Source organism: Oncorhynchus mykiss, chromosome 13, assembly GCF_057628025.1.
Source record: "Oncorhynchus mykiss isolate SJ-2025 chromosome 13, ASM5762802v1, whole genome shotgun sequence".
NCBI classification, from domain to species: domain Eukaryota; kingdom Metazoa; phylum Chordata; class Actinopteri; order Salmoniformes; family Salmonidae; genus Oncorhynchus; species Oncorhynchus mykiss.
The window spans coordinates 37,982,460-38,005,197 of NC_143034.1; the positions used below are offsets into that span (position 1 = coordinate 37,982,460).

The 22,738-nt window shown below is 42.6% G+C and overlaps 1 protein-coding gene across 8 annotated transcripts in view; it reads right to left on the reverse strand.

The window, feature by feature from the left end:
• Window positions 1–14,839, reverse strand: part of LOC110486064 (uncharacterized) — a 34,048-nt gene extending 19,209 nt beyond the window's left edge. For 6 of the 8 annotated variants that reach the window (XM_036940717.2, XM_090196135.1, XM_036940716.2 and 3 more), the window contains exons 1-6: window positions 13,894–14,839; window positions 7,242–7,406; window positions 6,774–6,892; window positions 4,270–4,384; window positions 3,888–3,965; window positions 3,066–3,181 (exon numbers count right to left, since the gene is read on the reverse strand). In XM_036940717.2, the coding sequence (XP_036796612.2) occupies window positions 3,066–3,181; window positions 3,888–3,965; window positions 4,270–4,384; window positions 6,774–6,892; window positions 7,242–7,406; window positions 13,894–14,382 (1,082 nt within the window). In that variant the 5' untranslated portion in view covers window positions 14,383–14,839. The remainder of the gene's footprint in view (window positions 1–3,065; window positions 3,182–3,887; window positions 3,966–4,269; window positions 4,385–6,773; window positions 6,893–7,241; window positions 7,407–13,893) is intronic. The other 2 variants (XM_090196132.1, XM_090196131.1) reach the window with 1 other exon arrangement.
• Between the last annotated feature and the right edge of the window lie 7,899 nt (window positions 14,840–22,738).

The following is a 22,738-nucleotide window of genomic DNA, read 5'->3' on the forward strand; positions in this document are numbered from 1 at the left end:
GGAACAGCTGGGAGGAGTCAGAAATCTTGGAATCAAAAAGGAACACTTTGTGTATGTCGTGTCTTGTCGGTTGTCTTTAATTCGAACGTTCTTTCTCGCTGGCGTCCGTTAAGGAAATCTATTTCCAGTTTTGACAGAAGAGAGCCCATTGCCGCCCTTACAACAAAAATACAACGTTTGTGATACTGATACTCACTGGACAGAAATAGGCACACCTCTCCACACAGATGCTTGGAATGTGGGTCATCTCTTTATATTTCAAAGGTTTGATACCCTAAAATGTTATGGTTCAATGGGTTAAGAAATGTGTTAATGCGTCTGTAAACCATACAGTTTAAATCCAAAATCTGAGGTAGAACATTTGTAATTAAACTTCCAAAATGTAACTTTAAAGGCAGAAGTGCATTTAACCCACAATCGAATGACTAACATGGTAACTGACCAGTATACTTCTGTTCATTAAGCTTTATAAGCTACATCCGTTTGTATCCCTGGTCACTAGGCCATACCATACTTATGAGGCACCCTGCACACATCTGCTGAAGAAATTAGGAGCAGGTTTATCGTATAGTAATCTCCCCCCAAAATGTCTTTCTCGATATTCATCCATATCTCATTTTGGCACCAGCTCCTACACAGAACACTTTCACTGTGACACAGGGGCTTGCGAAATCCATGTCATGTTTAAAGTTGGAGCATTGCACAATACAAAGAGAATGTCAAGAATGAATTCCCCTGAATTGATTCCATGGCGATTATTTGGACAGCATTTGTTATGCGTGAAACTCAGACTATGGCTTATTAGGGCAAGAATCATTTCAATGTCGGCTTCAGTTGCCATTAGGGCATTGGTTCTAATGCCAGAATGTCTTGTTAGTTACGCAACAAGAGTGTTAGTAGAAAAACAATAATCTTATTCACCGAGTATGTTTTCCATTTAATCCAATTGTAAACATCAAACCTTTTCATCTGGAATACATATCCCATGAGTTCATCCAGACGTAAACTGTTAAGCAATGTTTATCAACATGTTGAAAAGTTCAGAGTCGACGTGTGGGTTGGGTCAAAAGGGCTGCCCATTTTGTATCATTATACTGTAGCAACGGCTCGCTAACTCCGTTATTGGTGACCTCCATTGATGACTTTATTCAGCACTGCCATATGTAAGTGATTTTATGGAGGGAAAAATAGCAATGGTGTGAAGTACTTAAGTAAAAATAAAAAATACATTTTTGGGGTAACTTTTACTTCACTACATTCCTAAAGAAAAAATGTACTTTTTACTCCATACATTTTCCCTGACACCCAAAAGTACTCGTTACATTTTGAATGTTTAACAGGTTAGGAAAATGGTCCAATTCACACACTTATCAAGAGAACATCCCTGGTCATCCCTACTGCCTCTGATCTGGCGGACTCACTAAACACAAATGCTTTGTTTGTAAATGATGTCTTAGTGTGTCCATGGCTATCCGTAAGTAAATTAAAAAAACAGAAATTTTGCCATCTGGTTTGCTCAATATAAGACATTTGAAATTATTATTGTTATTTTTATTTTTTGATACTTAAGTATATTTTAGCAATTACGTTTACTTTTGTTACTTAAAACCAAATACTTTAAGACTTTTACTCAAGTTGTATTTTACTGGGTGACTTTCACTTTTACTGGGGAGTCATTTTCCATGAAGATATCTTTATTTTTTACTTAAGTATGACAATTGGGTACTTTTTCCACCACTGAAAAATAGGCTACAGGTAAGCAACCTGGTTGTCAGACTGTGGTTTCAGGAGCGAAATATACACAGTCTTCAATAAACCAATAGGGTTGAGTGATGCAAACACATCCTCACTTGAACATTTGAACCTTGTCCCTAATTTAAATTGTATTTGTGAGTGTTTATTTCTATGTTAATTGTATTCCATGGTTCCTACTTAACATACATTATTCATATCATGCCATAGTTGAGATCTGATTCCACCAATTCACCTGAACCAGTTAAGTGTGTAGTAATTGAGTGTTTGTGTCTGAATTGGTATTGGCTCAAGAGGGAATTGTAGGCCCCTCCCACTAAACGAGATAATGAGCTACAGATGTTTTAAATGTTTGTGGGAGAGTGCCATTGGGGAAGAGATAGACCAGTGAAGATTATTATTTTATTCTGGGGCTTAAATCTTTTAGTCCATGTTTTTACCATTTTAGCGCTGCCATTTTGAAGCCTGTTTTTGTATTTATATATTTATTGAAAATAAATCTCCCAATTTGGAAGAAACCGTTCCAGTTCTTTTAGTAAAACCCTTTTTATGTGAAGGGCATTGGCCAGCCCTGTCACAGTTAAATCAGGTGTTTCAGGAGTTATGTTACAACCAGCGTTCTCCAACCAAACAGGAACCATGTGTGAACGTTGCAAACATTCTCAAAATCCTTTGATGTTAGTATTTGATCTTACATTTATAGCAAATATTGCCATAATATATAGATACGATGATGGATGGCATCCTTGTAACACACCCCTAGATAATGCGATATTAGATCAGTGTTTCCCGAGTTCCCCCAACAACACACATTGTGGCCCTGGACAAGCACATCTGATTCTACTTAAGTAATCATCAAGTTGAATCAGGTGTTTTTGTCCAGGGCTACAACAAATGTGTGCTGTTGGGGATACTCAAGGCCTGGAGTTAGGAAACACTGTATTATATAATAGAATGACTTTATAGGGTATCCTGAAATGGCACCCTATTCTCTATATAATGCACTACTTTTGACCAGAGTCGCATGGGCCTTGGTCAAAAATAGTGAACTACAGTATATAGGGAATAGGGTGCCATTAGAGCAAGGTTTCCCAAACTTGGTCCTCGGGACCACAAGGGCTGCACATTTAGTTTTTTGCCCTAGCACAAGACAGCTGATTCAAATAATCAACTAATCATCAACCTTTGATCATTTGAATTAGCTGTGTAGTGCTAGGGCAAAAACCAAAATGTGCACTCCTTGGGGTCCCGAGGACCAATTTTAGGAAACGCTGCATTAGAGAAACATTATGGGCTTTAGGACCCTTATTTACCCACTACCCTCCTGGAGAAGGCCCCAGCTCTCCTGCACCTCAGCCTGCTTCCGTGTCACTCTGGCAGCCAGGGTAGGGTGGAGGTCCGAAAGGCGGGAAACAGTCTCGTTCAGCATCTGGAGAGAGCGTGGTCGAGGAGGGGATGGGGTAGTGGATGGAAGTGACACAATTCATTTACAGTTGATTTACAGTCTTGGAAAACGACCCACACTCTTTAAAATGGAAGTATATGGTTAGATTTAACACAGAAGTGTAACACCACTTCATAGAAGGCTTCTTCTATGGTTAAGGGGGAAACGCCCCAAAAAGATTCAGAAAAGGTCTAGGAAGGAGTAGTCTAGATTTTAGTGTTATGTTTCACTGTCTTGTGATAGTTTCTCTGTGTTTCTCTCTACTTAGGACTGAAGTAGTCTTGAGTACTGAGCAGGTGGCCTAGTGGTTAGAGCATTGGGCCAGTAACCAAAAGGTTGCTAGATCGAATCCCTGAGCTGACAAGGTAAAAATCTGTCGTTCTGCCCCTGAACAAGGCAGTTAACCCACTGTTCCTAGGCCATCATTGTAAATAAGAATTTGTTCTTAACTGACTTGCCTAGTTAAATAAAGGTTACAAAATGTGCTTACACCATACACTACAGCTGTAGTGTATTCCTTTTAAATTCCTATTGGAGTACATTTGAGTATTTTCAATGATAACATTTGTAAACGACCAGTATTTCACTTGAAATGGAACTGAACACAACCCTGACGTATGAATGATGCATTGCTGCATTTCACCGTAAATGCATGAATTATTCTGAGCTACATTCCCCATGTGCCACTCACCATGATTTGGCTGGCAATATCGTAGATCTCTGTCTGACCGCAGCTCCCCTGGTTATCGGATCCAGACAGGACGCTTCTCTACCAAACAAACCAAATAACATAGAGTCTATGTGTAATAACGTGTAATTACAAAACAATGATAATCTGCAGAACCTTGGGACCACATTTTCACATACCATTCAAATAATGAAGAGGAACTATGGAGTAAAACGATCTTATATTTGGGGTTATGATGTTATGATGGGGACAGTTGTACTAAGCGCATATATTTTTCAAGAATCAATCAAACTTTTAACAGCATGTAAATATTGCAGATTGTACCTTTAAAGGATCACTGGTGCAAAATAGGACTCTTGTCCAAATTCCTATTCTGCCTTTTTACCTTCCTGTTGATGGTGCAGATGATGGTGTCAGCCTGTTGGTAGAAGGAGGAGACGTCCAGAGCCAGTTTGAGGTCTTGGTGATAGTTTCTTAACAGTGACTGGAACCTCAGCCAGCTACCAAAGAGATACAGTATCTAGTTCAGTGCTTTGGCAATGGGATCACAATGGGGTCAAATTCCCAGATATGACTTGAAATCCAAGATGGATGTGAAAGTAATTCAAGTCAGACCAAGTACTGTTACATAACATGGAAAGCTGTAGTTACATAGGAGTAGATAGGAAAACAACATGTTAACGGTAGCCATAACAAATATACATCCATAGCACCAAGGACAAAGTATATGTAGCCTAGTCAAGGACTCTAACCCAGACGCTTATAAGAAATCACAGTATGCCTTCCGACAAATCATCAAACAGGCAAAGCGTCAATACAGGACTAAGATTGAATCGTACTCCACCGACTCTGACGCTCGTCGGATGTGGCAGGGCTTGCAAACTATTACGGACTACAAAGGGAAACAGAGCCGCGAGCTGCCCAGTGACACGAGCCTACCAGTCAAACTAAATATCCTATAGGCTCGCTTCGAGGCAAGCAGCACTGAAGCATGCATGAGAGTATCAGCTGTTCCGGATGACTGTGTGATCATGCACTCCGTAGCAGACGTGAGTAAGACCTTTAAACTATTTAACATTCACAAGGCCACAGGGCCAGACAGATTACCAGGATGTGTACTCTGAGCATGCACTGACCAACTGGCAAGTGTCTTCACTGACATTTTCAACCTGTCCCTGACCGAGTCTGTAATACCAACATGTTCAAGCAGACCACCATAGTCTCTGTACCCAAGAACACCAAGGTAACCTACATAAATGACTGCCGACCCATAGCACTCACGTCTGTATTCATGAAGTGCTTTGAAAGAATAGCCATGGCTCAGATCAACACCAGTATCCCAGAAACCCTAGACCATCTCCAATTTGCATACCGCCCCAACAGATCCACAGATGATGCAATCTCTATTGCTCTCCACACTGCCCTTTCCCACCTGGAGAAAAGGAACACCTACGTGAGAATGCTATTCATTGACCACAGTTCAGCGTTCAACACCATAGTGCCCTCAAAGCTCATCACGAAGCTAAGGACCCTGGGACTAAACACCTCCCTCTAACTGGACCCTGGACTTCCTGATGGGCCGCCCCCAGGTGGTAAGGGTAGGTAACAACACATTGCCACGCTGATCATCAACACGGGGCCCCTCAGGGGTGCATGCTCAGTCCCCTCCTGTACTCCCTGTTCACCCATGACTGCATGGCCAAGCACCAACATTAAGTTTGCCGACGACACAACAGTGGTAGGCCTGATCACCAACAACGTTGAGACAGCCTATAGGGAGGAGGTCAGAGACCTGGCAGTGTGGTGCCAGAATAACAACCTCTCCCTCAACGTGATCAAGACAAAGGAGATGATTGTGGACTACAAGAAAAGGAGGACCAAGCACGCCCCCATTCTCATTGACGGGGCTGTAGTGGAGCAGGTTGAGAGCTTCAAGTTGCTTGGTGTCTACATCACCAACAACCTAACATGGTCCCGACACACCAAGACAGTCGTGAAGAGGGCATGACAACATCTAATCCCCCCCAGGAGACTGAAAAGATCTGGCATGGGTCCTCAGATCCTCAAAATGTTCTACAGCTGCACCATCGAGAGCATCCTGGTTGCATCACCCACCGCCTGATATGGCAACTGCTCAGTCTCCTACCGCAAGGCACTACAGAGGGTAATGCGTACGGCCCAGTACATCACTGAGGCCAAGCTTCCTGCCATCCAGGACCTTTATACCAGGCGGTGTCAGAGAACGACTCCAGCCACCCTAGTCATAGATTGTTCTCTCTGCTACCGCACGGCACGTGCTACCGGAGTGCCAAGTCTAGGTCCAAAAGGCTTCTTAACAGCTTCTACCCCCAAGCCATAAGACTCCTGAACAGCTAATCAAATGGCTACCCAGATTATATACCCATATTATTATCCATTCATAGTCACTTTACCTCTACCGACATGTACATATTATCTCAATTACCTCAGCTAACCGGTGCCCCCGCACATTGACTCTGTACCAGTACCCCCTGTATATAGCCTCGCTAATGTTATTTTATTGTTGCTCCTTTTTTTTTTTTTTTTTTCTTGTTTATTCATTTTTTACTTCAGTTTATTTTAGTAAATACTTTTTTTCTTCACTGTATTGTTGGTTAAGGGCTTGTAAGTAAGCATTTCAAAGTTTACAAACTCTACACCTGTTGTATTCGGCGCATGTGACATAGAATTTGATTTGATTTAGCCATAGAGAGAAAAAAATTAACTATAATAAAGCACGAGTGGCAATGATTTATCATGAGTATATCACAGCCTAGGGGCCTCGAATGCCTTACTGTTATTGCTTTATTTTTTAATTAAAGTAAGGTGTTATTGATGCATCTTGCTCAAACAGTCAAAAATGGGACTTACGTTTGGTTAACGGTGTTCTCTCCAGAAGGGATTTTGTTGCCTTCTATTTGTTGCAGTCTCTTCCTCTTCTCTCCCTCGTGGCCGGTCTCCACGTCAAGCGTCTCGTACTGATGTCCATCCTATAGAGGACATTAGAAAGGAAGAACCTGTGAACCAGTACACTCAATGCATGGTTCTGACACTTGAGGGCATGTATGTGGATACATTACAATATTGTAGGAAGTAAATGTAATCAATGTGTAGTGCATAACGTTTCTTTATCCATTCCAGGGTGCACATTTTTGTTTTAGCCCAGCACTAACACACCTGATTCAACTAATTAATGGCTAACTTATCAGTTGAGTCAGGTCTGTTAGTCCTTGGCTAGAATAACATATTTTTTATGGATTGAGATACACTGAATTATGAGTTATACCACATCATGGACCTTTGTGCACTACACATTGATTCATTCATTGAAGCACAAACCTGTTTTATGTCCAGACTTCTCGTCATCTGTATGAGGGAATTCTCAATGTCCTTTAGGTCTCGCTGTTGGGTCGGTAACGCGTCCTCTGGGTCCTGCAAAGGACATCCAAGGACACTACAGCCATACTTCAGATCCCGAAGCTTCCTCTTGAACCAAGAGTCCACCTGTGTAGAAACACGATTGAGTAATAACAAGTCTTTAAAATCAAGTTGATACGAAATTAGTTCAAGGGATTTTCACTGTAGCAGATATGCTCTCACAATAAAGTATCTATCCATGATGACATGATTACATTTGATGAGTACTGTGCCTTTAGTGAGGAGATTACTGTTTATAAATACAGAAAATATACTGAAAAGAGTATATAAAAATATACTGGAACACTGATTTAGGTGTTTGGCTAACTAAACAGTTTGGAACCCGGGATTAAACATCTGGAAGTGAGCAAGCAAAAAGGAGTAAATGTACTATTATTGATAGTCATTTGTTACAAAGTAAATCTGCAATATAATCATGAAATATATTATTGATAGTCAAAACAGAACAAGCCTGCAATATATCATGAAATACATTCCTTTACATTTCCCAATATAATTTATAGAGACATGTCAAATTGCAAGCATTGCAGGTGCACTGAGAGACAGTTGCAAGCCTGTGGTACTCATAATTCTTGTGTTTCACAATTGCACAAATAATTGAAAAAGAAGTGATGAAGTAAAAAGACGACTCTAGCTCCCACTCCTTACATTTCTTATTGGACAGTTACATTTTATGACAGTCTGTAAACAAGATGAATTGGTCCCATGTGGGTAATATATATATATATATATATATATATATATATATATATATACAGTGCCTTGCGAAAGTATTCGGCCCCCTTGAACTTTGCGACCTTTTGCCACATTTCAGGCTTCAAACATAAATATATAAAACTGTATTTTTTTGTGAAAAATCAACAACAAGTGGGACACAATCATGAAGTGGAACGACATTTATTGGATATTTCTAACTTTTTTAACAAATCAAAAACTGAAAAATTGGGCGTGTAAAACTATTCAGCCCCCTTAAGTTAATACTTTGTAGCGCCACCTTTTGCTGTGATTACAGCTGTAAGTCGCTTGGGGTATGTCTCTATCAGTTTTGCACATCGAAAGGCTGAATTTTTTTCCCATTCCTCCTTGCAAAACAGCTCGAGCTCAGTGAGGTTGGATGGAGAGCATTTGTGAACAGCAGTTTTCAGTTCTTTCCACAGATTCTTGATTGGATTCAGGTCTGGACTTTGACTTGGCCATTCTAACACCTGGATATGTTTATTTTTGAACCATTCCATTGTAGATTTTGCTTTATGTTTTGGATCATTGTCTTGTTGGAAGACAAATCTCCGTCCCAGTCTCAGGTCTTTTGCAGACTCCATCAGGTTTTCTTCCAGAATGGTCCTGTATTTGGCTCCATCCATCTTCCCCTCAATTTTAACCATCTTCCCTGTCCCTGCTGAAGAAAAGCAGGCCCAAACCATGATGCTGCCACCACCATGTTTGACAGTGGGGATGGTGTGTTCAGCTGTGTTGCTTTTACGCCAAACATAACGTTTTGCATTGTTGCCAAAAAGTTCCATTTTGGTTTCATCTGACCAGAGCACCTTCTTCCACATGTTTGGTGTGTCTCCCAGGTGGCTTGTGGCAAACTTTAAACAACACTTTTTATGGATATCTTTAAGAAATGGCTTTCTTCTTGCCACTCTTCCATAAAGGCCAGATTTGTGCAATATACGACTGATTGTTGTCCTATGGACAGAGTCTCCCACCTCAGCTGTAGATCTCTGCAGTTCATCCAGAGTGATCATGGGCCTCTTGGCTGCATCTCTGATCAGTCTTCTCCTTGTATGAGCTGAAAGTTTAGAGGGATGGCCAGGTCTTGGTAGATTTGCAGTGGTCTGATACTCCTTCCATTTCAATATTATCGCTTGCACAGAGCTCCTTGGGATGTTTAAAGCTTGGGAAATATTTTTGTATCCAAATCCGGCTTTAAACTTCTTCACAACAGTATCTCGGACCTGCCTGGTGTGTTCCTTGTTCTTCATGATGCTCTCTGCGCTTTTAACGGACCTCTGAGACTATCACAGTGCAGGTGCATTTATACGGAGACTTGATTACACACAGGTGGATTGTATTTATCATCATTAGTCATTTAGGTCAACATTGGATCATTCAGAGATCCTCACTGAATTTCTGGAGAGAGTTCGCTGCACTGAAATTAAAGGGGCTGAATAATTTTGCACGCCCAATCTTTCAGTTTTTGATTTGTTAAAAAAGTTTGAAATATCCAATAAATGTCGTTCCACTTCATGATTGTGTCCCACTTGTTGTTGATTCTTCACAAAAAAATACAGTTTTATATCTTTATGTTTGAAGCCCGAAATGTGGCAAAAGGTCGCAAAGTTCAAGGGGGCCGAATACTTTCGCAAGGCACTGTGTATATATATATATATATATATATATATATCAGTTGAAGTCGGAAGTTTACATACTTCTTGTTGACAAATTATAGTTTTGCCAAGTCGGTTAGGACATCTACTTTGTGCATGACACAAGTAATTTTTCCAACAATTGTTTACAGAGAGATTATTTCACTGTATCACAATTCCAGTGAGTCCGAAGTGTACATACACTAAGTTGACTGTGCATTTAAACAGCTTGGAAAATTCCAAAAAATGATGTCATGACTTTAGAAGCTTCTGATAGGCTAATTAACATAATTTGAGTCAATTGGAGGTTTACCAGTGGATGTATTTCAAGGCCTACCTTCAAACTCAGTGCCTCTTCGCTTGACATCATGGGAAAATCAATAGAAATCAGCCAAGACCTCAGAAAAAAAAATTGTAGACCTCTGCAAGTCTGGTTCATCCTTGGGAGCAATTTACAAATGCCTGAAAGTACCACGTTTATCTGTACAAACAATAGTACGCAAGTATAAACACCATGGGACCATGCAGCAGTCATACCGATCATGAAGGAGACGCGTTCTGTCTCCTAGAGATTAATGTACTTTGGTGTGAAAAGTGCAAATCAATCCCAGAACAACAGCAAACGACCTCGTAAAGATGCTGGAGGAAACAGGTACAAAAGTATTTACATCCACAGTAAAACGAGTCCTATATCAGCATAACCTGAAAGGCTGCTCAATAAGGAAGAAGTCACTGCTCCAAAACCGTCAAAAAAAGCTTGACTACGGTTTGCAACTGCACATGGGGACAAAGATCGTACTTTTTGGAGAAATGTCCTCTGGTCTGATGAAACAAAAATAGAACTGTTTGGCCATAACGACCGTCGTTATGTTTGGAGGAAAAAGGGGGAGGCTTGCAAGCCGAAGAACACCATCCCAAACATGAAGCACGGGGGTGGCAGCATCATGTGGTGGGGGTGCTTTGCTGCAGGAGGGACTGGTGCACTTCACAAAATAGATGGCATCATGAGAAAGGAAAATTCTGTGGACATATTGAAGCAACATCTCAAGACATCAGTCAGGAAGTAAAAGCTTGGTCGCAAATGGGTCTTCCAAATGGACAATGACCCCAAGCATACTTCCAAAGTTGTGGCAAAATGGCTTAAGGACAAAAAAGTCAAGGTATTGGAGTGGCCATCACAAAGCCCTGACCTCAATCCTATAGAACATCTGTGGGTAGAACTGAAAAAGCGTGTGCAAGCAAGGAGGCCTACAAACCTGACTCAGTTACACCAGCTCTGTCAGGAGGAATGGGCCAAAATTCGCCCAACTTATTGTGGGAAGCTTGTGGAAGACTACCCAAAATGTTTGACCCAAGTTAAACAATTTAAAGTCAATGCTACCAAATACTAACTGAGTGTACGTAAACTTCTGACCCACTTGGATTGTGATGAAAGAAATAAAAGCTGGAAATAAATAATTCTCTACTATTATTCTGACATTTCACATTCTTAAAATAAAGTGGTGATCCTATCTGACCTAAGACAGGGAATTTTTACTTAGATTAAATATCAGGAATTGTGAAAAGCTTTGTTTAAATGTATTTGGCTAAAGTGTATGTAAACTTTCGACTTCAACTGTATATACACACTACACTGTATATACACACTACAGTTCAAAAGTTTGGGGTCACTTAGAAATGTCCTTGTTTTTGAAAGAAAAGCACATTGTTTGTCCATTAAAATAACATCAAGTTGATCAGAAATACAGCTTCATTAAATAGTACCCGCAAAACTACCGTTTCCAGCTAGAATAGTTATTTACAACATTAACAATGTCTACATTGTATTTTTGATCAATTTGATGTTACTCTAATGAACAAAACATTTACTTTTCTTTCAAAACAAGGACATTTCTAAGTGACCCCAAACTTTTGAACAGTGGTATATATACTGAACAAAAATATAAACACAACATCTAAGGAGTTTGTCCCATGTTTCATGATCTGAAATTAAAATATCTCAGAAATGTCGTGCCATTCATCTGCCGCTGTCACCTCATATTTCAGCATGATGATGCACGGTGCCATGTCGCGAGGATCTGCACACAATTCCTGGAAGCTGAAATCATTTTCTGCCAGCTCCAGAGCACTACTCCTTCTCCATCTTTGCGATTTCATAACCTTAACCTTAAGCTTGAGGAACCTTTTCCCTGTCTGTCGCCGTTCTCCCTTTGCCATGCCAATGCATTCTGTACTGATGACCTCATGCAAAACATTGAATGATGCATATTATCTTTCCGAGACCTCTTACATCAATCATCACAGTATGTAGCTAAATCATGGAGCAACCTGCTGCTGGTTCCCTACGGTCTCCACAATAATCTGAAACTTGTTAGGCCTGCCTGCTTTTCATCTTAGAAAGATGTTTGTTTTCCTGGAACGTAATGTACTGTATTTTCTGCAGTGAAATACACACTTTGGTAACAGTTTACTTAAAGCTTGCAGTTATAATGCAGTATGATGCGCTGATAAGCTTGTATATGAGCTTTATAATGTTTTACAATAATGTGTCTCTGTAAGCCCTGTTGAACAGGTTTCATGTAAGAACTGTAAACACAAGTTTCACCATGTTGTAAGATTTCCATGTGCCTTCCACAGGTTGGCTACAAAAGACCACAAAACGGAATGCACATACCCCATAGTATTTGGATAGCTTGCCTGGCTATAAACAATGTGTCTATTTAGTCTTGGGCCCTTGAAAAGTTGAAAACTTCAAGAGATGTAGACATTGTCATGCGAAACAGGGAAATGTACAGACAGATACACAGAAACGGACCCCTAGAGCTATACTCAATCCTGGTGAAAAATGGAACTTGTGTACTAAACACACCGATGAGATCACGCAGGCTTTGTGTGACTCAGCCAGCCCACCTACACAGGGCCGAGATGAAGAACGAAGAGAGCCAAAGCCATGATCTCATCTCAAAATAATTGCTCCTCTTCTCGCTTGTTGGGGCGTTCCTTTTCCCCTCCCACTGTCCTTTTGCTAGTTGCATGCTCAGCATTGAAAACTGTAACCATTGGACTGTTGTCTGTATAAATATCTAACTAAATTTTCCGGTTTGCTTCAAATGTATATCATGCTTTCTGAGTGCATAAAATATGCATCTTAACATGGTATGTGATAATAAGTACACAATCTTCCTCATATGTCAGCTTATTTTGGCATGCCCATGCCACTGGAGTGGAACTTATGGAACGTGTAGAGTTATATTTCAAAATAGTTGGTCAATGTCGCCATTAAATACAATCAGGATCCCCTTAAATTCCTAAAGGTACTCGCAAATATTGAAATAACCTGTTTGCCAGCTGTGGATCTGGAGAAACACTTAATCACAGGTACAACTTCAGTTCGGCATCATTATATCCACCAACGCAATGTGCCTGATTGCTATTTTTATCATGCAACCCCTTCAATTATGAAATTGGGAGTCGTTTATTCTGTGGAAATAACCAGTTCATCCGAAACGTGGCCTTTTGCCTAGCTTAATGAAAGCCTGCTGATGATCTCATAGCTCGAGAGTACAGTGTGGATAATGCAACACTGAGGTAATAGTGCACACATTGTGTGTGTGTGTGTGTGTGTGTGTGGAGGTTTCATGCTGGAACAATGTACGTTATGGTGGTGTTTATATCATGTTGCTTTTGGTAACAGCCGATAAAACAGTATCTTGTGTTGCAGGGTGGAAGGCGCCCAACGGAAAGATTCTGATGTTGTTACTCAGCTTAGTCAGTAACACAAATCCAGTAATTATTAGTATGTTAAAACACACTTATGTAATGAGAGCATTACATAGTATGTGAAATGAGGGAGAAAAACATTACTTACACTGGGTTTTGTGGTTATGGATTTAATTCCCAATCCTCCTATTGCCTTTTGGCTCTGGACTTACTTTCTTTAAAGTAAACAAGTCAATTAATTTGCTTTCAGAAAGCTTGAGAATGGTTAACACGGGTCACATTGACCAACAGAAACAAAACAAATGTCCATAACACTGATTGAGACATTCACCATTTCTATTTCAAAGTCAATTGATTTGAACCAGGTGATTTGAAATGTACATTAGTTGGTGCTGGCTTGTAGCCTATCCCAACTCAATAACATGTGAGACACCATGAATAAAACAACTGTAATCCAAGGTTACCTTAGACTGAGAGTTGGACCTCTTATCCAAGTCGTCCTCTACCATCAAGGATGGCGGTTTTGGGTGAACACTGTTGTGGTTGCTTCGGATGGTCTCCGACGTGGATCTAACGGAAGTGGCCAGGTCAGAGTCACACAAGGACACGTCGGGGGCTGTCTCAACATTCCGGCAAATAGCAATCTTCCTGATGGATCTAGAGGATGCAGTGGGGGACACAGAATTCCTGTCCTCCTCCACTCTCTCATCCTGATGTCCCTCTGGTGTTGAAGCGTAGACCTGGGTGGCCACTTGTGGGAGTTCCGAGTTCCCAGGCCACCCCTGGGACTGGCCCATGTAAAGGGACATTTGGTCGTGTAGCTCCAACTTGTCCGGAGCAGCAGACTTCGGCAGATAGACGTCCACGAACTCCTGGCATTTGGCTTCAGAGGGGACAGACAGCCTGGTCCCAATGGTAAAGGGTTGGATTTTTCTGACGACACCCTCAGACATGGTTTTTGATAGCTGTGCAGTTTAGTCTAGATGGGCATACAAGAGTCACAAAACAATACAGATATCTCACCTCATGAACGGCAATGTCCAGTATCAGAAGTTCAGAATGAGAGGTGAATTCTCGAATAAACAACGCTCTTTTCCCCAAAAAAATTGTCAAAAGCAAAACTCACTCAAAAAGCCACCCGCCTCCTTGCACCTCATGGAGAGGAAGACAAGTACAGGACACACAATAGAACGTCCCCTCCTGTCTGTTTCGAAGTTATCAACTGAGCTACAGCGCCTGTGTCATGTCAGGGGAAACCAATATGAGAAGGCGAGGAGGGAGGAGTGCCTCTTCTGAGCAACCACCAAGCCAATGGTGAGAGAGAGAGAGAGAGACAGAAAGAGAGAGAGACATCTGAGTGAAAAGGGAAAGTGTCTGGCTTGCTGCCTGGGTGCTCTCTTAGAAAAAAAGAAAAAATAGGAAGGGAAAGAGAGGGGGGAAGTTTCATTAAAGAGGAGTGAGGTCACCACTTTCTGTCAAGGGCTGGGCAGAGTCAGAGTGACTGAGGGTTGTAAACTGGTGCTGTAAAAACTTCCTCCCCAAACAAAAAGCTCCATGCTCAGATATGAGTAGAGTAACAGAGGGGTAAAATGCTCCTCTTGCTCTCTCTCTCGCTCTCACTCTCTCTCATTCTGGTCTTGCCTGCTCACAGCTGGACAATGAGGTAATGCTTTTAACAAGAACAACAAACATGAAGCACCTCTAGATCTCACGTCTGCAGTCTGCTCTCTCTCTCTCTTTCTCCCTCTCTCTCTTTATCTCTCTCCATAACTGGTCAAATTGTCAAATGTTTGCTCTACAAAGACTAAAGGTCAGGGTATTTGCTTGTTCTCAAACATGCCTCAAGAATCAGTTGTCTTTTCTAACAGTTTTCACACTTTTTCATAACAATCCCTATGAGTTTGTTTTGAGGAGTAACAAAATCCAATGCAATTTTCCACTTATTTTTTTAATTCCACATTCACAGGCCAAACATTTACAGACACACATAGGAAACACATTGTGCTTACTCAGGCCTCAGGCTTCCACTTGATTTGAACCAGGTGTCCTATCAGGCTACTGTAACATCCTCTGTACTTCTTTGGCAATCAATTACAGGTATTTTCCACGTTATAAGCCACAGGCCTATACTGTATGTGGACTGGGACTTATACAATGTTGTTTGTTCTTATAGGAACAGGAGAAAATACCTGTCATTGTTTCATGAAGATGGATTGGGGTTTTGTAGAAAGAAGATTTATTTTTGTTTTCTCAAATATTTCACTGTGTAATCCTATACTCTGGTGGAACTGCGTTCACATATTTGCCTTGTACAAGATGTTGGGGAATTCCCTCGTTGATTTATGAACGTATCACAATTACACCATGCTAACTTGCTCACTCTCACAAATGAATACTTCTCATGTTTGTATTTTACCCTTACACCCCATGCCCCCTTTCTCTCGAGGCTCAACTGAAGTCAACTGACTTTGGGTCAACCCCATGAGGACCAAAAATACTTAAGGCATGAAACAGCCCTGTCCATTTGCTGTTCCAAGAACCAACCGTCTTATGTACTGTAGCTACATGACCTCAAATTCCTATGGCTATAGCTCACCCCTAACAATGACAGCTCTTGTTTTGCTGATAGCAAGAACAAAGAGTTCAGTCACATACTCCTGCATTTTCAACACTTATTCCAACATGGGTTACTAGACATTTAACATTTTCCATGATGCTAATGAAACATTAAACATTCCAGAATAAATGTCAATATGCAGTATCTAAATATAAATCTGACCATCTTGATCCTACCATAAAACAAACTCTATGGGGCGGTTTTGCGGACACAGATTAAGCCTAATCCTAGACAAATGTTCACTTTTAAACTGGACAAATGTATATTACATTTCTCAGACATGGTTTAAAATAGTCTCAGACTTCTGATTTCCAGAAAGACGATTATAATTAATCTAGATCTAAGTGAAAGCTTAAATTAAACCTGGCCCAAAAAATGTATTACCTGGACTATTTCAATGATGATCAACGAGCACCACCAAGGCCAGACAGAAGGGCGATTATAGACAGGAGCAACCCATTTTGATTAAATCAATTTTCGTGATCGTTTCCGTAAATACAAAGAAAATGCAGCTGACATTGAGGTTTTTGGCATCTGGAACCTTCCACTGTGAAACAGGAGATTTGTGTGGTGCAAGTGAACAGACAGTTTGCAGAATAGTCCACAAAGTCTACAATGCGAACTGAATGACAATTACATGAAGTTCTATTATGCTGTTACCCAAGCCAACTACAAGGTAGAGTTATATGAATATGGGAACTTCCCTGGAGTCATTAGCTGTATAAATGGAAGTCATATTCCCTTCTACAGCAGATGCTGAGAAGTACAGGAATCTTAAAAACTGTACAAAGTGTGTGCACTCCCAATTTGCAGTTCTCCAACATTGTTGCACGTCGGAAAGGTGCAACTCCAGAACTCCTCTTTGTATGCTCAGCTTGAAGGAAGACAACATAGTGGAATCATACTTGGTGACAGCGGGTATGCACAGACCAACTTATTGTTCAACCCCTATCTTCCTGCAATAGGACCTGAGCAACAACGGTACAACCAAGCTCATGTTCGCACCAGAGGTACAGTGGAGCACATTTTTGGTATATGGAGACTTCAGCATGCTTATAGAAAAGGGAACTCAACATGTACTGCACTGACACAAATTACTGTACTGTTAGATTTCAGTGCAGCCTTTGAAATTATTGACCATAACATATTGTTGAAAAACATATGTGTTATGGCTTTTCATTCTCTGCCATATCTTGGATTCAGAGCTCTCTATCTAATAGAACTCAAATGGTTTTCTTTATTGGAAGCTTCTCTAATGTCAAACATGTAAAGTGTGGTGTACCTCACAGCAGCTCTCTAGGCTCTCTACTCTTTTATTGTTATCAATGACCTGCCACTGGCATTAAACAAGGCATGTGTGTCCATATACGTATCAGCAACCACAGCTAATGAAGTCACTACAACCCTTAACAAAGAGTTGCAGTCTGTTTTGGAATGGGCAGGCAGTAATAAACTGGTCCTGAACATCTCTAACACTAAGAGCATTGCATTTGGTACAAATCATTCCATAAGTTCTAGACCTCAGCTGAATATGGTAATGAACAGTGTGGCTGTTGAACAAGTTTAGGAGACTAAATTACTTGGTGTTACCTTAGATTGTAAACTGTCATGGTCAAAACATATAGATTCAATGGTTGTAAAGATGGGGAGAGTTCTGTCTGTAACAAAGAGATGCTCTGCTTTTTTGACACCACACTCCAAAAAGCAAGTCCTGCAGGCTCTAGTTTTGTCTTATCTTGATTATTGTCCAGTCGTGTGGTTGAGTGCTGCAAGGAAATATCTAGTTAAGCTGCAGTTGGCCCAGAACAGAGCGGCACTTCTTGCTCTTCATTGTAATCAGAGGGCTGATATAAATACTATACATGCCAGTCTCTCTTGGCTAAGAGTTGAGGAGAGACTGACTGCATCACTTATTTGTATAAGAAACATTCATGTGTTGAAAATTCCAAATAGTTTCCATAGTCAACTTACACACAGCTCTGACACACACATTTACCCCACCAGACATGCCACCAGGGGTCTTTTTACAGTCCCAAAATCCAGAACAAATTCAAGAAAGCGTGCAGTATTTTATAGAGCCATTATTGCATGGAATCTCATATTGCTCAAATGAACAGCAAACCTGGTTTAAAAAAACAGATAAAGCAACACTTCACAGCACAATGCCTCTTCCCTATTTGACCTAGATAGTTTGTGTGTATGTACTGACATGTAGGCTGTGTGACTTTAAAATATTTTTGATGTAGTTCTGTCCTTGAGCTGTTCTTGTCTATGAATGTTCTATATTATGCCATTTTTGTGTGGACCCCAGGAAGAGTAACTGCTGCTTTTGCAACAGCTAATGGGGATCCTAATAAAATACCAAAAATACCAGTGTCTCAGAAACACATTGCACTTTCAACCAAGAAGATACAGCATTGTCATAATTGCAACAGCAGTGCTTCATAATTACCTCAAACAGCATGGCTGCCCAGATCCTCGCACTGAAGATGAAGAATACCCATTTGTTTCTATGGCTTGAGACAGAATCTTGACAGAAATGGACAACCCTGCAGAGATGCTTTTGCTATGCAGCACTTCTCACAACAAAGACAGCTCAAGTGATTGAAGCAAACAATAGCCATGGATTGGTAACAAAAAGGTTATTATTCACAAATGGAAATATTTAGATCCCAAACTGGTGCTGGTTCGAGAAGAACCTGCTTCTGGTTTCCCTACAAATGGTAGTTCAGGCACTATTTTTTATTGTTTTCTGTTGATGAATCATGCTGTTTGTTCTCGATAATTGGGTGGTTTGACACAATTCACTTCAAGAGGGTTTTTTCAGTCACTGAAATTCTTTTAATGTTTTCTTTTACCTCCATCCATTGCTTGGTTTAGGTGACTTGCTTATGTATTCGTGTCCCATCCCTGATTTTTGAAGCAGCCTCAGGTCAGCACCAAGTGCACATCATTAATCTAATTAGGCTTCACAAAGATTAACTGGTTAGTCCTTATTTACCTTAGTCTGAGACTCCCCATAATTAATTCATCTGAAGTTAAGCAACATCTCAGAAAGCTATTTTTTGAATCTGGATTAATTTAAGAAGAATTAGCTTACTTACCTGACTTAAATTAAACTTTGTCTGGGAAACTGCTCCTATAAATGTATGTTTACTTTTCACAGCTACTGTCATGACTTCCACCGAAGTAGGTGCCTCTCGGTCAATGTCTTCTAGCCATCGCTGATCCACTTTTAATTTTCCATTTGTTTTTTCTTTGTTTTCTACTCACCTGGTTTCATTCCCCAATTACATGTTCATGTATTTAACCCTCTGTTTCCCCCATGTTCCCCCACGTTATGGCTGGTTTTCGACGGGTGCTGTTTTCAGTCGTGCGTAATTGATTACCGTTTATTGTTGGTCAAGTGTATTGTTACCTTGTGCCTTTATTTTGAGTAAAGTACGTTGCTCACTCATTCTGCTCTCCTGCACCTGACTTCATGCACCAGCTACACCCACCTTCTGACAGAATCACGCACCCAACCATATGGAGACAGCAGGAGCAGACACCCCCGTATTAGGGGTAGAGGAGCGCGTCCAGCAGCATGCGGCCATGCTACAACATCTCGGCACCGCCATGGATCACGTCCTTCAGACTATGGATCGTTGGGAGAGAAGAGGAGCTCCTCCAGCGCCTCCACCAGCCCCACCAAGGGCACCACTACTCACCCCTCCTTCACCCGGTCCCAGTGGGATTCGGCTCACTCTTCTGAGGGAGTATGATGGGACGGCTGCGGGATGTCAGGGGTTCCTACTCCAGCTGGAGCTCTACCTGGCAACCGTCCACCCGGCTCCTTCGGGCCGTGAGAGCGTGTCCGCCCTCGTCTCCTGTCTCTCAGGGAAAGCCCTGGAGTGTGCCAACGCCGTATGGGGGAAGGAGAAGCGGTGTTGGACCAATTCAAGGATTTCACCCCCTGCTTCACCTGAACGTCTCGTCCACCTTAGGCAGGGGACGAGGAGCGCACAGTAGTTCGCTTTGGACTTTCGGACCCTGGCCGCCGGCGCGGGATGGAACGACAGGGACAGGGCCCGGATCGATCACTACCATTGTAGTTTGCGCGAGGATGTCCGTCGGGAGTTGGCCTGCAGGGACACCACTCTCACCTTTGACCAGCTGGTGGACCTGTCCATCCGGTTGGATAACCTGCTGGCTACCTGTGGACGTCCAGATTGGGGTCTGTAGATCCCATCCCCCATTACCACCGCTTCTACGCCCATGGAGCTGGGAGGTGCTGCACTTAGGGCGACCGGAGGAGTGGCCGGTCCATGCACCATCTGTGGCCGCAGAGGGCACACTGCCGGTCGGTGCTAGGGAGGTTCCTCTGGGAGTTGAGGCAGTAGGCAGGGCACTCTCGTGTCACCCCAGGTGAGTTGGTACCAGGCTCACCCAGAGCCCTCTGTTACACACATGTTTTTGTATATTAATTTTCCTGAGTTTTCCTAGGCATTCCCAGCGTAAGGTGCTCGTAGATTCAGGCACAGCTGGGAACTTTATAGACAGATCATTTGCCCATAGTTTAGGGATCCATATTGGTCACGAAAGTGCTCGGGGAGGTGTTTAGGGGTTTCCGTTGGTGATACTATGGTGGAAAGTCCAGACCAGGTCTCCACCGTGCGCATCCCCTCTGAAACAGCCGATTTGGCTCTCGCCTTCTGTAAAAAAGGGGCCGACTCAAATACCACCCCATCGACGGGGCGATTGTGCGATAAATCTCCTGGTAGACGCAGCACTTCCCAGGAGTCACGTGTATCCCCTGTCACAGGAGGAGACAGAGGCTATGGAAACCCTGGGGCAGGGGTACATTTGGTCCTCCACTTCACTTGCCTCCTCAAGTTTCTTGTTTGTGAAGAAGAAGGATGGAGGTCTGTACCTGTGTATTGACTATCGAGGTATCAACCAGATCACTGTTAGGTACAGTTACCCGCTACCTATCATAGCCAGTGCGATTGAGTCAGTGCACGGAGCGCGCTTTTTCACCAAATTGGATCTCAGGAGTGCTTACAACCTGGTGCGTATCCGGGAGGGAGACGAGTGGAAGACGGCTTTCAGTACCACCTCTGGGAGCTATGAGTACTCGTCATGTCGTACGGGTTGATGAATGCTCCATCAGTCTTTCAGGCCTTTGTAGATGAGATTTTCAGGGACCTGCACAGGCATGTTGTAGTGGTGTGTATTGCTGACATCCTGATATACTCCGCTACACGTGCCGAGCATGTGTCCCTGGTGCGCAGGGTGCTTGGTCGACTGTTGGAGCATGACCTGTACGTCAAGGCTGAGAAATATCTGTTCTTCCAACAGTCTGTCTCCTTCCTAGGGTACTGCATTTCCACTTCAGGGGTGGAGATGGAGAGTGAAAGCATTTCATCCGTGCGTAATTGGCCGACTCCCACCACGGTAAAGGAGGTGCAGTGGTTTCTAGGGTTTGCCAACTACTACTGGAGGTTTATCCGGGGCTTTGGTCAGGTAGCGGCTCCCATTACCTCACTGCTGAAGGGGGGACAGGGGCGTTTGCAGTAGTTGGCTGAGGCGGAATAGGCTTTTGGTCAGCTGAAAGCTCGGTTTACCTCAACTCCCGTGCTGGCTCATCTGGATCCCTCTTTGGTGTTCATTGTTGAGGTGGACACGTCCGAGGCTGGGATAGGAGTCGTGATCTCTCAGCGCTCGGGTATGCCACCAAAGCTCCGCCCTGTGCCTTCTTCACTCAGCCCGGCGGCGCGAAACTATGACGTGGGGGACCGGGAGCTGTTGGCTGTCATCAAAGCCTTGAAGGCGTGGAGACATTGGCTTGATGGGGCTAAACACCCTTTTCTCATCTGGACTGACAAGCGCAATCCTGAGAACATCCGGGCGGCGAGAAGACTGAACCCTCGCCAGGCAAGGTGGGCCATGTTTTTTACCCGGGCGTTACGTACAGAGCCCAATCCCCACCCAATCCCCTCCAATGTCCAGCTGGGCGTCTGTACGTTCCGTTGAGCAGGAGGAAACATAAACCCTCACGTCCTTAGCCAAAGTGGACCACCAGTACTTCCCATTAAGACAGCGCACTGTTCGACCGATGCCCGGATGACCAGAGGAGGGTGACGTGTGTGCCTAATAGATCAGCCGGTCGCGGATAGCAGACGGAACGTACAGAGGCCCAGCTGGACATTGGAGGCGATTGGGCTCTGTACTTTCCGTCTGTGTGTTGGGGGGGGGGGGGGGGGGGGGGGGTACTGTCACGACTTCCGCCAAAGTCGGTCCCTCTCCTTGTTCGGGCGGTGTTCAAAGGTTGACGTCACCGACCTTCTAGCCATCACTGATCCATTTTTTTTTTCATTGGTTTTGTCTTGTCTTCCATCACACCTGATTCCAATCCCATCAATTACATGTTGTGTATTTAACCCTCTGTTTCCCCTCATGTCCTTGTCGGTAATTGTTTGATTGTATGTATTGGTACTAGTTATGTTCTGGTGTGCGACAAAGTCATAATTATGGCTAAACCCTACCCATTTCCACAATTTCCCTTCTTAAAATGTGATTTTAAACCTAACCCTAACTAATGAAGGCCACATTTGATTTGTTGGACCTTCCGCACATTTGGGCATAAGTGTCTGGGAACGAGATTAGGTGTAATGTGACAAACATGACTACACTTCAAAGCATGGGCCATC